Source organism: Podarcis gaigeae, assembly GCF_964106915.1.
Source record: "Podarcis gaigeae genome assembly, chromosome: 17".
NCBI classification, from domain to species: Eukaryota; Metazoa; Chordata; class Lepidosauria; order Squamata; family Lacertidae; genus Podarcis; species Podarcis gaigeae.
Window position 1 is genome coordinate 33303333 of NC_139694.1, and position 16518 is coordinate 33319850.

Here is a 16518-nt window from a genome sequence, read left to right on the forward strand (position 1 = left end):
CTTAGATTGCTTGGGCTATCAGGGCTGCCTTGCAGAGAGACTGCTGGTTATGCTGATGTCCTTATCTACATGTACAGGACAGGGACCAGGGTGTACCTAAGGCTTTCTGGCACGTGACGTTAAGGCATCAGGTATGCCACATAAGCACACCCAATCTCTACGTAAGTCCCCTACGGGCAAGCCCTTGTAATTCAAGTGACTTTCATATTATGTGAAGCCCAGGTAGTTTCTGTACCCAACAGTCTGCCATCTAACTCTGGGGAACATAGTTACCGTAATACTTTCTTTATGAACAGTCCCTGAAGACTGTGGGAACAGAAGGTATGCTTCCAAAATCCCTCAGACTTCACCCCCTGTATTTTACAACTTTGGAAGTGGTTCACACCACTTTGAATAACCCTGAAAAAAATAATCGTAGTTGGCATCCCGGGTGACCCTATACAGAGACTATGTCTCCTGTACTTTTACCAAATGTATAAAAGGTAAAGGGATCCCTGACTGTTGGGTCCAGTTGCAGATGACTCTGGGGTTGCGGCGCTCATCTCGCTTTACTGGCCAAGGGAGCCAGTGTACAGCTTCCAGGTCATGTGGTCAGCATGACTAAGCCACTTCTGACGAAGCCAGAGCAGCGCACGGAAACGCTGTTTACCTTCTGGCCAGAGCAGTAACTATTTATCAACCTCACCCCGTCGCGGGGATTTGAACCGCCGACCTTCTGATTGGCAAGCCCTAGGCTTTGTGGTTTAATAATAATAATAATAATAATAATAATAATAATAATAATAAATTTTATTTATATCCCGCCCTCCCCAGCCGAAGCCGGGCTCAGGGCGGCTAACAACACTAAAACAGTACAACATTATAAAACATTATAAAAATGAATTAAAATCAAAATTAATGGCAACCATAAACTAAAGTCTTGTAAAGATTGCCAAAGGAGGGAGTCAGGCTGCGCCCTGACCAAAGGCCAGGTGGAACAGCTCTGTCTTGCAGGCCCTGCGGAAAGATGTCAAGTCCTGCAGGGCCCTTGTCTCTTGTGACAGAGCGTTCCACCAGGTTGGAGCTGCAGCCAAAAAAGCCCTGGCTCTAGTTGAGGCCAGCCTAACCTCTCTGTGGCTTGGGACCTTCAAGGTGTTTTTATTTGAAGACCGTAAGTTCCTCTGTGGGGCATACCAGGAGAGGCGGTCCCGTAGGTACGAGGGCCCTAGGCCGTATAGGGCTTTGAAGGTTAAAACCAGCACCTTAAACCTGATCCTGTACTCCACCGGGAGCCAGTGCAGCTTATATAGCACCGGATGAATGTGATCTCTAAGCGAAGACCCCGTAAGGAGTCTCGCTGCGGCATTCTGCACCCGCTGGAGTTTCTGGGTCAGTCTCAAGGGCAGCCCCACGTAGAGCGAGTTACAATAATCCAGTCTGGAGGTGACCGTCGCGTGGATCACAGTGGCTAGGTCAGGGCGAGAGAGGTAAGGAGCCAACTGCTTAGCTTGGCGGAGATGAAAAAATGCCGCCTTTGTTATAGCTGCAATCTGCGCCTCCATGGAGAGGGAGGTATCAAAGATTACACCCAAACTCTTAACGGACGGTGCTGGCACTAATTGCACCCCCGCAAGAGATGGGAGTTGCCCCCTCAGTCCCATGTCGTCCCGTCCCAGCCAGAGGACCTCTGTCTTCGAAGGATTTAACTTCAACCGGCTCCCACGAAACCATCCAGCCACAGCCTCCAAGCATCTGATCAGTGTGTCTGGGGCCGAGTCTGGGTGGCCGTCCATCAACAGATAGAGTTGGGTGTCATCAGCATACTGATGGCAGCCCAGCCCAAAACTCCGGACAAGCTGGGCGAGGGGGCGCATAAAGATGTTAAAAAGCATCGGGGAGAGTATTGCACCCTGGGGCACACCACACACCAAGGAGTGGCGGGATGACAATTCCCCCCCAAGCGCCACCCTCTGTCCCCGACCAGAGAGAAACGAGCGCAGCCATTGAAGGACTGTGCCCTGGATCCCCACGTCGGCAAGGCGGTGGTCCAGGAGTTCGTGATCGACCATGTCGAAGGCTGCTCAAAGGTCTAGAAGAATCAGCAGCCCCAACCCGCCTCGATCCAGCTGCCTGCGGAGATCATCTGTTAGGGCGACCAGAGCCGTCTCGGTCCCATGACCAGCGCGGAAGCCGGACTGGAATGGATCCAGAGCTGATGTTTCATCCAGAAACCTACCAGCTGTTCAGCAACCGCTCTCTCAATCACCTTACCCAGGAATGGAAGATTCGAAACTGGGCGGTAATTGGATAGATCTAAAGGATCTAATGATGTTTTCTTTAAGAGCGGGCGCACCACTGCCTCCTTCAGTTCCCCTGGGAATGTCCCGGTGCCAAGGGACAGATTGATGATATCCCCCAGGGGGCCCCGCACCTCATCTGGACACGCTCTAATCAGCCAGGACGGGCACGGGTCGAGAGGACAGGTGGTGGGCTTTCCAGCTCGGAGGAGTCTGTCCACATCGGCTGGGGATATCCAGTCAAAGTGGTCTAATACTGAACCCGAGGACAGTCGAGGGGCCTCCAGTTCCTTTATTGTATCCAAATTGGCAGGGAGGTCATGGCGGAGCAACAAGACCTTCTCCGCAAAAAAGCTCGCGAATGCCTCACAGCTGTGTGTCAAATTGTTATTTAAATTTGGCTGTCCTTCAAGGGACGTTAAAGACCGAATTATACTAAATAATTGCGCCGGGCGAGAGCTAGCGGATGCAATGGAGGCCGAGAAGTAGGACTTCTTAGCGGCCTTCACTGCCATCTCGTAGGTTTTCATAAAAACCCTATAAGATGTTCTTGAAGCTCCGTGACGGGCACCCCGCCATACTCGCTTTAGCCGTCTGAGGTCCCGCTTCATTTTCCGGGGCTCCTCGGTAAACCAGGGAGCCCGGTTTCTGCGGGGTCGCAGAGGGCGCTTAGGTGCGATCTCATTGATGGCTGCTAGGAGCTGGGTATTCCAGGCCTCAACAAGCTCAGTCAATGAGTCGCCAGGGGGAGAAAGGTCCCGCAAGACTTGACGGAATCTATCAGGGTCCATCAGCCTCTGCGGGCGAGCCCAAATTGGCTCGCCACCCAAGCAGGGTGGGGGTGGAACGTCAATCCTGGCTTTCAGAGCATAGTGATCAGACCATGGCACCTTCATCGAAGGAAACATGATCACATCTATACCGATGCCAAAGATCAAATCCAGCATGTGGCCTGCTTGATGTGTGGGGCCCGAAACAAACTGGGAGAGCCCTAATGTCGCCATGGAAGACACCAGGTCCAGAGCCTGTGAGGAGGGAGTGGCATCAGCATGGATGTTGAAGTCCCCCAATACCAATAGGTTAGGGAACTCCAAGGCCCAGCCGGCCACCGCCTCCAGCAGGCCTGACAGGGTGGCTGCTGGTGCGCTAGGTGGCCGGTACACCAGCCAGACAGCCAAGCTCACCTCGGAGCCCCACACTAGGCCAACACATTCAATGCCGGGGATCGATGGCGATGGTAGAGCCCTGAAAGAACAATCTTCCCGGATTAATAACGCCACCCCTCCCCCCCGGCCCACAGTCCGCGACTGGTGAAGGACGGAGAAACCCGGGGGCGCCATCTCTCGTAAGGTAACAGTATTCCCTTCGCGCACCCAGGTCTCAGTCACACATGCCAGGTCAACCCCCTGCGAGGTGAAGAAATCTCGCAGGGTGGCGGTTTTGTTGCCTATAGACCTGGCATTGCACAACACCAGTGACGGAGGTGAGTAATCCTTGCTCACCCTACCCTCGTCTTTCGGGATGGGGCGCAGATTGGAAGGGGTACGAGCATATCCGTATCTCGATCCCCTTCGCCTATGACATTTGCCCCCACCGCCATACCTCCCTCGCCCCTCCACAGTAGGAATCCCAAGCCTAATATTCGCCTCCATTTACAGAATATAAAAGCAAACAAATAAAAAACAATTACATGAAAACAAAACCAATCCCCATCCCACTCCACAACCACCCAACCCCAACCCAAAATAAACCAAAACAAAATAAAAATACATGGATAAAAATCACCGCTTATGGTGGTACAACAAAGCAAAAATAAAAACAGTTTAAAACATATAAAAACACTTCAAACAACCGCTGCAGCAGCACTAGTGTCCCCAAAGCTGCGGCAGTGGTGAGCGTGGGCCCCGCCCCCTGGCCTGATGGAGAGTGGGCCTGCAGGGGGAAGAGCCCTCCCCACAAACACACGGCAAAGCGGCAGCAGCAGTGTTCCAAGGCCTCCTTGGAGCCTTATATGCTGAGGTGGAGTCTGGGGCCCGCCCCCAGGCCCAAGGTGGAGAATGGGCCTGCAGGGGGAGCGGTACTCCCCAAGACTCACCGGCAAAGCGGCAGCAGCAGTGTTCCGGGCCTCCTTGGAGTCTTTTATGCTGAGGTGGAGTATGGGGCCCGTCCCCAAGCCCAAGATGGAGAATGGGCTAGCAGGGGGAAGAGCCCTCCCCACAAACACACGGCAAAGCGGCAGCAGCAGTGTTCCAAGGCCTCCTTGGAGCCTTATATGCTGAGGTGGAGTCTGGGGCCCGCCCCCAGGCCCAAGGTGGAGAATGGGCTTGCAGGGGGAGCGGTCCTCCCCAAGACTCACCGGCAAAGCGGCAGCAGCAGTGTTCCGGGCCTCCTTGGAGTCTTTTATGCTGAGGTTGAGTATGGGGCCCGTCCCCAAGCCCAAGATGGAGAATGGGCTAGCAGGGGGAAGAGCCCTCCCCACAAACACACGGCAAAGCGGCAGCAGCAGTTTAACCCACAGCGTCACCCGCTTCCCTGTATACCCAAATGTATACAGGAGGGCATTTCAGCAAGTGCTGCTTCTCATCTTGACCTAGCCTGCTGTCCTTGCTGATGTTCTCTCTTCTGCATAATTCCTGTCCTGGGTGTCTAGTGATTCTATTTTTTGTTGTTTTTTTAAAAAAGTAGCCTCAAGAGAAGTCATACGGAGCTACATCGTAGTTAGCACAAGAGCAAGATTACATCATGGCTAGCACAAGCTCTCAAAAAGGCAGGAATGGGGAACCTGTGGCCCTTCAAATCCCTAACCATTGGCCAAGATGACCAGGGCTGATGCGAGTTGAAAGTCTAACGATATTTGGAGGGACACAGGTTCCCCATCCCTGCTCCAATAGAAGGTAGTCTTGATAAGACCTACACTCCCTCTGAAGGAACAGGTATGTAGCTTGACATTACTTCCTAGTCTCTAAGAAATAGGGGACTTACTCTGTCTGAATACTCACTAAGCCACAAATCTCATCAGACACAGCTTTGAAAGCACGTCCATTATAAAGAACCATATGGAACCATATACCATAATCTGGATCATATGAACCATATAGATCATAATCTGAGGCCTTTCTTCACGTGCTCTCTTCCACTGAAGGTCTAGAGGGTGCAACAAGAGAATGGGCTTTTTCAGTGGTGGCTGTCCACTTTTGGAACGGCACATCTGGCACCATCATTACATATCTTTAGGTGCCAGGCAAAATGATTCCTTTTTAATTGGGCCTTTGGCGTTTACATATCTATGGCCTTTTTGCATAATGTAGATTAAAAAAATAATTGCTGGTTTTACTTTCTTTGTTTTTTTGCTTAAAATATTGTAAGTCGCTTTGAGCCATGAAGAAAAATGATTTATTATATACACATTTTTGCTTTACACACTATCCCTAGAACATAAACCCCCATGAAAATTAAGTGGTGGCGCTGTGGGTTAAAGCACAGAGCCACATGACCCGGAAACTGTACACCAGCTCCCTTGGCCAATAAAGCGAGATGAGCGCCACAACCCTAGAATCGTCCAGGACTGGACCTAATTGTCAGGGGTCCTTTTACCTTTACCTATACTACAAAGTATTTATTTCTTCACAGTATAGGTTTGTAATATGGCTGGTCTTGTATGGCCACACCGTCCTTTATACCCACCGCAAATCAATAAAATCTGACCTTATTTTAAGCTAGGTTAAGAAACTAGCACTTGAATTTTAATTATATGCACATACAAAAATAATGAGCTACACCCGTTTCTCAGAGTATCAGTAGGTGGCAGTATAACCAAGCATGTTGAAACCTATTGCTCACCTATTTTGCCATACAGAAAGATGGTACCCACTGAGCTGTTTCTTCAAGGGGGATAAAAACAAAAGATCTGGACAAATCACTCACTCCTGGTTGTGGCTGGATTCCTGAACATGAAATTTTAAATACAGCAGAGGAGGGTTAGGGCCTCTGTTTTTTGCTTTCACTGATATACTGGCTAACCATAAGAGTTATTTTGCCCACCGTTCGCTGCTGGCTAGTGGCTGTTATATTGTTGTCGTCTGTCTTGGGAGGCAATGGAGGAGTGCACCTTTGGCCTGTTGGATGCTTGCAGTGCCTGCTGTGGTTGTAGAGGGACATGTTTTGTTGCAATTGTAGAGATGTTAAACAGCTGGGGAGGGAGGAAGAAAAAGCTTTTTTTGTTATTTAGGAACCCTGCCTTTAAAAGATGCAAGCATTTCGGGGTGGGGAGAAAGACTGCACTTTGGGACTCCCTGCATGTTGAGAGTAGGTGTTTTCACTGTACTACTCTTTTCCGCACCTGCCAAAAATCATTCCTGTTTAGGCAAGCCTACTCGGATACTAGGAAAGCTGAGGTAATCTCAACCCGTTTTAGTATCTTAACTTTTTTTGTTTTAAAGTAAGGTTGTGAATTCCCCCCCCCCCCATTTTATTTGTTTCATGCTTTTGTAAACCGCTTTTGATTTCGTTTGTTTTTTTGCAATCAAGCGGAGGATAAAATTTTATGAAACAAACAAACCAACTGCTGTTGTGAGAAGGCGGCGGGGGGGAGCTGAATTTCAAAGCACTGAAAACTGTTATTCACCCCCCCCCCAAAAAAAAATTAAACTCCTGTGTAATTACACTTGTTCTTCTACCTGCGGATGAGGAGCTGGAATATGCTGTCTTCCCACCTCGGACAATTTAATTTTACAGTAATATCACAATGGAGGCTCTCTAGCACATAAACGTCAAAAACTCTATGCTCAGATCGTCACTTCCGCTTCCGGCCAACGCAGTAACTCCTTGTCAGTCGTTGCCGGGAACATGGCTCCCACCGTGGAGTCGGCGGCGGGTCCTGGGTCAGCGGCCGAGCTCCTGCTGCAGAGACTAGAGCTGGTAGGAGCCCAAGGCGAAGCGAGGCTCTGCAGCTTGGAGGCGGCTGCGGCGCTAGGCTTGGACCACCAGGTGCTGGTCGGGGCCGTGAAGAGCCTGCAGTCGTTGGGGGAGGTAAGTGGGCGTGACGGTCTCTGGCCACGCCTCTGTGAGCCGTCGCGGGAGTGGCGTCATCCTTACCTGCCCTCGGAAGGAAGAGGGACGCTTCTGCGTACCTGAGGCGGGGGAACAGGAGAACTGCGCATGCGTGCTGCCCTGTGTTCTCTTGGTAGCAGAGCGCCGCTCTATGGCTCCTTTAAGAAAATGACAGGGGGCGGAGCGTAGGATCCCCACAGAGTTATTAAAAGGGTAGATGGGCACACTCCTTTTTTGAATGGAGGGTGTGTGGACTTTGCTTTGTTTTAACATTTCCGTGAGGCGTGAAAGCGAGAGTTGCAGTGTTGTATCCCCAAATTTCAGGTTAAGCCTGACTTAGCAGCCTTTCTCCACCTTGTGTCTCCCCCCCATATGTCGTTGAACTACAACTCCCAGCATCCCCAGGTAGCAGGACATGCAGCTAGGAATAATGGGAGTTGTAGTCCAACGTCAGGACGGGCACCCAACGTTGGGAAAGGCTGGTCTTGAAAGCAAGCCACTTGTGTTCTGCAGTTGCTGCTGCTTCACAGGCTGGGCCAAAACAGAGAGTAGAGCCTTACTTAAAAACAAAACAACCAACAGCCTGATGTTGCTCTAGGGGGCTTAGTTTGGTTAGAATTGAGTATACACTTCCAGACTTAATGCTAAATGCATTACTTCTGGTAAGTGAGCCACTATAGCTGATGGAGGGCCGTGAAAATATGTGTCCTGTGGGCCTTTTAGACTCGTCTACATATGCACTAGGGACGCGGGTGGCGCTGTGGGTTAAACCACAGAGCCTAGGGCTTGCTGATCAGAAAGTCGGTGGTTCGAATCCCCGCGACGGGGTGAGCTCCCGTTGTTTAGTCCCAGCTCCTGCCCACCTAGCAGTTCGAAAGGACGTCAAAGTGCAAGTAGATAAATAGGTACCACTCTGGCGGGAAGGTAAACGGCGTTTCCGTGCGCTCTGTTTCGCCAGGTGACCCGGAAGCTGTACACCGGCTCCCTCGGCCAATAAAGCGAGGTGAGCACCGCAACCCCAGAGTCGGTCACAACTGGACCTAATGGTCCTTACCTTATTTATGTACTGTCTGAAACAAATGGATGTGCATTGGTTTTCAGATGTGACCCCCCCCCCCAGCTCTCCTACCCTGCTATGAAACAGTATGGAGTAGTTGATAATGTGTAAGATTTGGACTTGAGAAAATCAAATTAAAATCCATCCATAGCTATAAAGACTAGAGCAGGGGTGGCTAATCTGTGGCACTCATATGTTGCCAGACTCACAGCTCTCATGAACTCTAGCCAACATACCCAATGGTCACGGATGATGAGGTTTGCTGTCCAGTAACATTTGGACAGCCACCGGTTGGCCATTCCAAGCCTAGAGAGCAACCCTGGACAAATAGATGTTAGCCCAACCAACTTGACAGGATTGTGAGGATTAAAATGCTCTCTTTTTGTTAAACGTCTTTTCGAAGTGCTCCTTCACAAAGTTTTCACTTGTCCTCTAAGATAGTCATGTCATACAGTAGATCTTTCCAAACTGTGTGTCACGACACGTCAGTTTGACAATTGCAGTGTGTAGGTGTGTTGTGCAAAAACTCCCTGTTCTCCTCCTGGGACTGGAAAGGGGCTAGTTTGACCTCCGGTTTGCTAGTAAAACTGACTTACTGTGTCGTGAAATGATGGTTATTATTATTTATGTTTATTGTACTTTATATTGTCACTTTATAAATTAAAAGTATCTCTTGTTACAAACAACAACACATAAATTTAAATCCACATAGGACTAAAACTGAGCGAAAGCTAAAAATACATTCAAATTTATAACGAGGCAGTACTTACACATCCCACCTACTGAAGAAGGCCACAGAAAATTAAAGACCAAAGAAAAAGGTTTTTGCCTGGTGCCTAAAGATAGATAGTGATGGTGCCATGTGTGTCTTCTGGGGAGATCATTCCAAAAGCAAGTTCAGTCTTGTTCTGACTGAAGAGCAGTTTCCTAAGAAAATGAAATCCTAGTAAAGACTTTTTTTGAAGGCTTGCTAGGGAGAAATCTCAGTGGTTTATCTCAGCATTGATATGGTGGGGGGGGGCATTGAAAGCACCCTAAAATCTCCATCTCTCGGCTGTGGCCTACTTTCTTTGAGTCAATAAGACTGTGTCTGTGCTGTTCCATTTCAGGCTGCAAGTGTATTACATGATGAACTATGATAACATATGACGAAGAAGATATTGCTAGAATTTTTCTGACTGATATGCTTGTTTTTCATGTGCAAGGATTATTGATTGATTGCATGGAAAATCAGTTGCCATGTGAACCCCTAGCTACAATCTGAAGTGATTTAGCACAGGCATATGTTAGCCCTTTCAGCAAAAACTAGGACTGGATCGGGGTGGGGTTATACACAAACAAATATTCCAGATGGACAGTAAAAACCAATGAGCTGTAAGATAATTGGGGTCTTTTCAGATAGGACCACAGGTATTCAGTTGTCTTTCAAATATTGCCTTATAACACTCCCTTTTTTCTGCTTCAAGCTCCAACCCCCCACCTCCTTTCAGACCCTTTCTACCCGTGCTGATGTTCTCAATTGTCCTCTCTAGGTGATTGAGGCTGAGCAATGCACATCCAAGAAGTGGGAGCTGACACCTGAGGGCAAAGAAATTGTCCAGGAAGGGAGCCATGAAGTTCGAGTGTTTAACAGCATCCCCCCTGAAGGCCTGATCCAGAGTGAGCTGATGGTAAAAGTTTACTGAGGTTATCTTCCCTGTGGGCTTCTTTGATTATGTGGCTTTTGGATACCTGACAGTGTCACTTTTGGTTCTTTTCACTGTAGAAGCTGCCAAGTGGAAAGGTGGGATTCAGCAAAGCAATGTCCAATAAGTGGATCCAGCTAGACAAGACCGCAGAAGGTGGACCCCGGGTCTTCCGGGCGGTAGGTAATCCTTACTCCTTATCAGTTTGGGTTTGGGTTTCTGCAGGGTTTGTGTCAGAAAAGGGGTTGGACAGTGCAGATCAGTGTTGGTTTCAATCCAAGGATGTTGGGATGGGGAAGACAGCATCAGGGTTCTGAAGTTTCCCTTTTTTCCCCTTCTAGGTGGAGACTGTGCAGGACTCTGTCAGAGAGAAGCTGCTGCAGGTGGAGCAGGGTGAGGGTGACAAACTAGAAGAGAAGGACAAGAATGAACTGAAGAAGCGGAAACTCCTGGCAGAAGTGTGAGTTGAGCCTCTGTCATCCCACTCTGCATGGGATGATCTATGTTTCCAGGACTAATTTCACCCTTTTGCAGTAGAAATGTTCTACAGTCTCAATGAGCAGATTAGTTCATTGTGCATTCTCAGGGTATCTGAATGTGTCCCTGAACATTGGAAGGAAATTTCCTGTTTGGAAAGTGCTTTGCAGTTACCTCATTTATTGTTGCTTGCATTGCCAGGGAGCTGAGGCTCTGTGTGTGTGTGTGTGTGTGTGTGTGTGTGCGCGCATGCACGCGCGCTTGTGTCTGATTGGATCTATATCTGTGTTGGGATTTGAACCCACCTCTCTAGCACTGTATCCACTTGGACCTCTTGTTTACTGTGCTTGTTGTATTTTGAAACATGTTTATATTTGCTTTCAGGACCATTAAGAAATACTGGATCAGTAAAGGAAATGCTTTCAGTACCACAGTTAGCAAGCAGGAAACGGACCTCACTCCAGAGATGATTACCAGGTAAGGAACTGTTCTAGTCCTTGTTTAAAGTCGGACTAACACGGTCTGTCTGTGTCTCTTTAGCTGCCATTTCAGTTTGCTCTTGGATTCTGGGTGTGAACCTTGGCTGTGAAAATGTTGGCTTCAAACCATAGAATCAAGATTATCCCACTCAGCTGTTGTGGGATTGCTGTTGTAGACTTAACCATTTTGTAACAAATCTTGGCAGAACTCTTGACCACTCTGCTTGTTGGTAACTGCCTTCTCTGCATTCTTAGTTCTTCATGGAAGGTGATCTGAAAAGACCCGCAGCCCGTTGCAAAGTTAACTTTCCCCGCTGTTTTCCCTACACTTGTTCCTAAACTTTCAGTGGCTCCTGGAAAGATTTGAAGTTCAAGGCGTATAACTTTGAGGCACTGGGCATTATGCCTGAAAGTGGACATCTCCACCCACTCCTCAAGGTCCGCAGCCAGTTCCGGCAGATCTTCCTTGAAATGGGGTGTGTACTTCAATGTCTGCAAAATATTGGGGTATGTAGGTGTGACAAAATGGTGATTGCGGGTGGTGAGGTGTGTTCTACCATGCCATGTCCGTGGTACATGCCCATGAGGCTTGCACAGCTGGCTGTAGATTCAATACACGCCTGTCTTGGGGATTCTGCCCATCCTTGCTTCTTATCCTCGGAGGAGGCAGTGCCCAAGCTTGAAGTCATGGCACAGTCTGCTGAGGAGACTGGGCTAGCATTTGTCATTCACTTGCCCAAGCAGACAACTCCATGTGACAAAGACTGTACTGGCAAAGCACTGGGACGGCAGCAAACCTTCCCCCACTGCTCTTCTAGGCTTGAGTATATCTTAATGTCCCTGCCCTATGCCCATTGTCATCAGCCAGTCTTCTGTGATCTGCCATATTAATGGGGGTGGGGTGGGGATAGACTTATTGCAATTAATGGGTCTACATTAGTCATTTTAATTAATTAATTTCAGTGGCTCAAACCTTGAAAAAAACTTTGCTTAATGGCTGTGTGTTTCCCTTCTCAGTTTTACAGAAATGCCCACCAATAACTTTATTGAGAGCTCCTTCTGGAACTTTGACGCCCTCTTCCAGCCACAACAGCATCCAGCTCGGGACCAGCATGACACCTTCTTCCTAAAGGGTCAGTCACACTGCTTGGGCCACACACGACCTTTGCATCTGCTTTCATTGCCAGCAAAGAGGCTGTGGATCAGGATCTTGGGACAGCCAGTTGAGCCCCAAGTATCTAGCATATGTTCTTTTCTTTGTGTTGGGTTTTTCATATCTTACGGGCTTTAGTGGAATGGCTCCCTATCTTCCCATGGATAGTGGGCAGTCCTCACCTCTCTTTATCTGGGGAGTAGTAAAGGGCTGACTCCAGCCTCTTTCTTTCTCTACTGGAGCCCCACATGCCCAGACACTTGCATGTGCCTTCTTCCTTCTAGATCCTGCTGAAGCCATTGACTTCCCCATGGATTACCTGAAGAGGGTAAAGAGGGTTCATTCACAAGGTGGTTACGGCTCTCAGGGGTAAGACTCAGCAGCAATTTTTCTGCAGTTGTTCTAGTGCTGGGCCTGGAAGTGCAAAAAGCAGGGCATGGTTATGAGAAGCATTTCTGCCCCAGTCAGCTCACATTGGTGTACAGGAGAACAAATGGTTTGTTGCAGCAGCATATAGCATAGAGTTTTCTCCCATTCCCAAGTCTGGAGGGTGATGGGGACACTTCTCTCTGTGACACTTGTGCTACAAGGTTAGGTGGAGAGAGGAGTTGATTGGCAGGTGCTGTCGTCTGGGCCACAGTGCTCTTGGAAATAGCCATGGGGTCCATGTTCGTTTGTAAACAGCAGAGGAGTTGGGATTTGATCAGTAAGGAAGGGAAATCCCAAATCTATATCATGTTGTTGGGAAGTGGGAGACTCTTCAAAAAAGAAACCTGAGTCTAGTAGGCAAACTGTTTATTTCTCTTCATTTTCCAAGCAATAGCACCCATCACTGGACCTGTTTCAGCTCCTGTACCTCAGATATTAACTGCTGGAGTCACACCCCACATCTCAATCTTTCCCTCCCAGGTACAGATATGAGTGGAAGCTGGAGGAGGCTCGGAAGAACCTCCTTCGGACGCACACCACATCCGCCAGTGCTCGCATGCTCTATCAGCTGGCGCAGCAGGTAACTATCCAGTAAAAACTCTTTCCTGCCTGGATGTATCCTAGCTATGAAGGCTGACAAAACAACAGGTCATTGAAGAGTTTCCGTATAAAGTAATGCCAGGCTTCATTTACCTAGGAACTGTCAGGTTGGAGCTAGGAGTACAAATTCAATTAATAATAGTAATAGTAAGGTGGTAGGATAAAATGCTCTGAGGCTGGGATGGTCTGCCTGCTGAGACTGAAGTACTTGAACCAATCTGAAGTGTGGGACTGTGACAACTGCTTCTCCTGCAGGAGAAATTCACCCCCGCCAAATACTTTTCCATCGACCGTGTCTTCAGGAACGAGACGCTCGACGCCACCCACCTGGCTGAGTTTCACCAGATTGAAGGGGTGGTAGCCGATTATGGCTTGACACTGGGCGACCTGATGGGTGTCTTGAAAGAGTTTTTCACCAAAATGGGTAAGAACTGTTGAATAAGAAGGAGGATACAGAGTGGACTCCAGTTGGGAAGCAGTCTGGCAGGAAACAGGCTCTTTGGTGGTTGTCTTCTCAGTTTTCAGGGACTAGCCTTCCAGCTCCATTCACCTCTCTCGCTCTCTCTCTGTGGCAGGAATCACCCAGCTGCGCTTCAAACCCGCTTACAATCCTTACACGGAGCCCAGCATGGAGGTGTTCAGCTACCACCAGGGTGAGTGCAGGAAGATAGCCGTGTACCATTCTGTGGAACTGTGACGCTGTGCCACAGGAGTCCTCCATGTCCCTGGCAGTATCTCTTTGCTCCTGCCCTTGGGAATCAAAGCAAGTTGCCTAGTAGCTGAGCTGAGTAGCAGCCGGCGTTACTGGCAGCAGAGGACAGGTACACCAAGGAAAGGCCATAAATCATGGGTGGCTTTTGAGGGAACAGGGCAAGCAGTCCGATCACTCTGAACTCTACTTGCATTCTTACCTGTGAGAAATTTCAGTTTTCCACCTTTGCCAAGAAGGCAGCTGCACACTCAGTGCCTTAAGAAGGAATTCCAACTGCCCCTGAATTAGCCTTTCATAATCCCCTTATGACTCATGCAGTTGCAAAAATTCTTCACCCTGATAATGCGCTATAAATTAGGACACTTTTCCACTGTGTCAACAGTAGTCTGAGAGTATGCCACCTATTCATAGGCCTTTCTATTTCTGGAGGTTCCATGTGTCCTGATATTTAAAGGACGTGCCCCGAACACCATGGCAACCTCCCCAGCCCTTCATTTGAAATGCAAGGCTGATGAATTTGATTTTACTTGAAATCAATACCTTCTTGCCTTTCAGGTTTAATCCTCATAATGCCCCCTTTCTCTATAAAACATGAGAATAATGAAGTCAACGAAATGATAAAGGCAACAGAGAAGCAAATGCTCCTTAGCCCTATTCTGGGAGTGAGGAAGGGCAGGTGAGGCAGGGGAAGAGAACCAGTGGAAGAGAGATTGGGTGTGCAAAGCATCCGCTAAAAATGTTTCATTCTTTTTAAAAGTTCTTAAGTTTTGAAGCAGCAGGAGCCACAGAATGGAGGCACAACCATAAAGAATGCCTCTATGTCCTCATTTTTGCTAGTATGGTGGTATTTTATATTAGGGCCCAAACCATTTAGGACTTCAGACATCAACATCATCCTGAATTCCCTCACAAGGCTATGACAACACAGAGTCAGCGTTCACCCTTTGCCCCTTAGAGCTGCTGTCACAGCCTCACAAGTTTCAGTGGGCTCCAATAAGTCAGCTGAAATGATTCTCTTGATTTGACCTGGGAAAGTGTTGTGCATGAGCAGCCTGACACAAAAATACCTGCTTTGTGTTAGCACTTTTTGTTATGGGTAGGAGGTGTCCATATCTCTGACTTTCCCTCTGTCCCAGGGTGTTGTTCAGATTGGACTCCAGCAACCCCAGAGCTTGGGCCCTGTCTAGGCATGTGGCTTTGCTGCCCACCCTGGCCCACCTCACTAGCCCTAACAATACAACTTTTCTTCCAGGATTAAAGAAGTGGGTGGAGGTGGGCAATTCAGGAGTCTTCCGCCCAGAGATGCTGCTGCCTATGGGTCTGCCTGATGGGGTGACCGTCATCGCCTGGGGCCTTTCTTTGGAACGGTAAGTGTTTTGGCTGGAATGTGTGCCCAGGTTAAGCAACCTTTTGCTATAGTGTCCTGTCCAGAAGGGCCCCAAGCCTGGGGGCTGCCTGTCTCTCTGTCAGGGACCAAGGACTAATGCATGTTGCACCCTTTTAAGAGTCTTAAGTCAGCAGAGGCTGGAACTAATCTCAATAAAGCTTCAGTCTACAAATTGGCACCTTCTGTCTCCCAAGACTATAAATCTCTGTCGTGCGGCTGCATGACCCAAAGCCATGTGCCTTCCTCACCTCTGCAGGATTAAACCTCACTCACCTCTTTCCCTCAGACAGGCTGTTTTCCCAGATCAAGCTTGTGAGCATCAGTAGTGCTGTAGCCTGTGTGTTGGGCCACAGAAGTTAGGTCAAAGGTGTATCCCATATTTAGAATGCCAAAGGGTTTGGGGAAAAGATCCATTTGTTGGGATAGTTTGGACAAACCTATCCTGCTCTAGTTGTACTTCACTGTGACTTTTTGCTATGGTCTAGTACATTAATACTATTTTTCACATTTTATTTTAATGTCTGTCTCGTGTTGTTGCCTTTTGAAAAATGCTAGGGACATGAAAGTGGTATGAATAGAGGTTTCTCCCTCTTCTCTTTCAGGCCCACCATGATCAGGTATGGCATCAATAATATCCGGGAACTGGTTGGTCACAAAGTCAATCTGCAGATGGTATATGACAGCCCGCTCTGCCGCTTGGATGCTTAGTCCACAGAAACTTTCCTCTCTTCAGAGACATCCCTATTTATTAGCACTGCTGCTTGTTGGAAAACTGGGCCTTTCAGGCTTCTATCCTCGACGCTTTTGGTTCCTTTGGGGGAAAGTGCCTGTCAAGCCATTCCACTGTTTTGTATGGACGCTTTAGCCCCTACACCTTTTGGAGGTTCTCCCAATTTGTGTGGGGAATAAACTTGTAGCCCATGTTACATTCAGTAAAAGTGTCTCGACCACGAGTCTGTGATTAGTCGAGTAGTCAGGAATCGCTGCAGTTCTACTGATCTGTAAAGCGTAGCTTGTCAGCTTTACCATCGTGGCCTGTGGGAAAGTAACATAGTTGGAAGGGGAACTTCTGTACCTTTCACCACCCTGCTTATACCAAAATATTGGGGTATTTTTTTTGGGGGGAGGGGTCTTTCTCCTGCATGGTGGGAACTGGCTTATAGGTGGGATACGATTGCCACGTCTCCCGACCGCACAAAAATTCAGCCTTTAAA

General features: G+C 48.5%; 1 protein-coding gene and 1 long non-coding RNA gene across 3 annotated transcripts; one reads left to right on the forward strand and one right to left on the reverse strand.

Moving 5' to 3' along the window:
* Positions 1–5373: 5373 nt before the first annotated feature.
* On the reverse strand, positions 5374–7007 carry LOC310835270. 2 transcript variants are annotated; one of them, XR_014559484.1, is made up of 3 exons: positions 6953–7007; positions 6318–6465; positions 5374–5420 (listed from the first exon to the last, which is right to left on the reverse strand). It is a non-coding gene; the product is annotated as an uncharacterized lncRNA (long non-coding RNA). The 2 variants fall into 2 exon arrangements; XR_014559485.1 differs by lacking the exon at positions 5374–5420 and having other exon boundaries at positions 6214–6465.
* Positions 7008–7081: 74 nt separating this feature from the next.
* On the forward strand, positions 7082–16242 carry FARSA (phenylalanyl-tRNA synthetase subunit alpha). Its single transcript, XM_083719272.1, has 13 exons — positions 7082–7304; positions 9915–10052; positions 10148–10246; positions 10409–10527; positions 10929–11021; positions 11371–11499; positions 12041–12156; positions 12461–12545; positions 13086–13185; positions 13461–13629; positions 13781–13858; positions 15170–15284; positions 15907–16242. The coding sequence occupies exons 1-13, from the start codon at positions 7122–7124 to the stop codon at positions 16010–16012; spliced, it is 1530 nt and encodes a 509-aa protein (XP_083575398.1). The 5' UTR covers positions 7082–7121; the 3' UTR covers positions 16013–16242.
* The last annotated feature ends 276 nt before the right edge of the window (positions 16243–16518 follow it).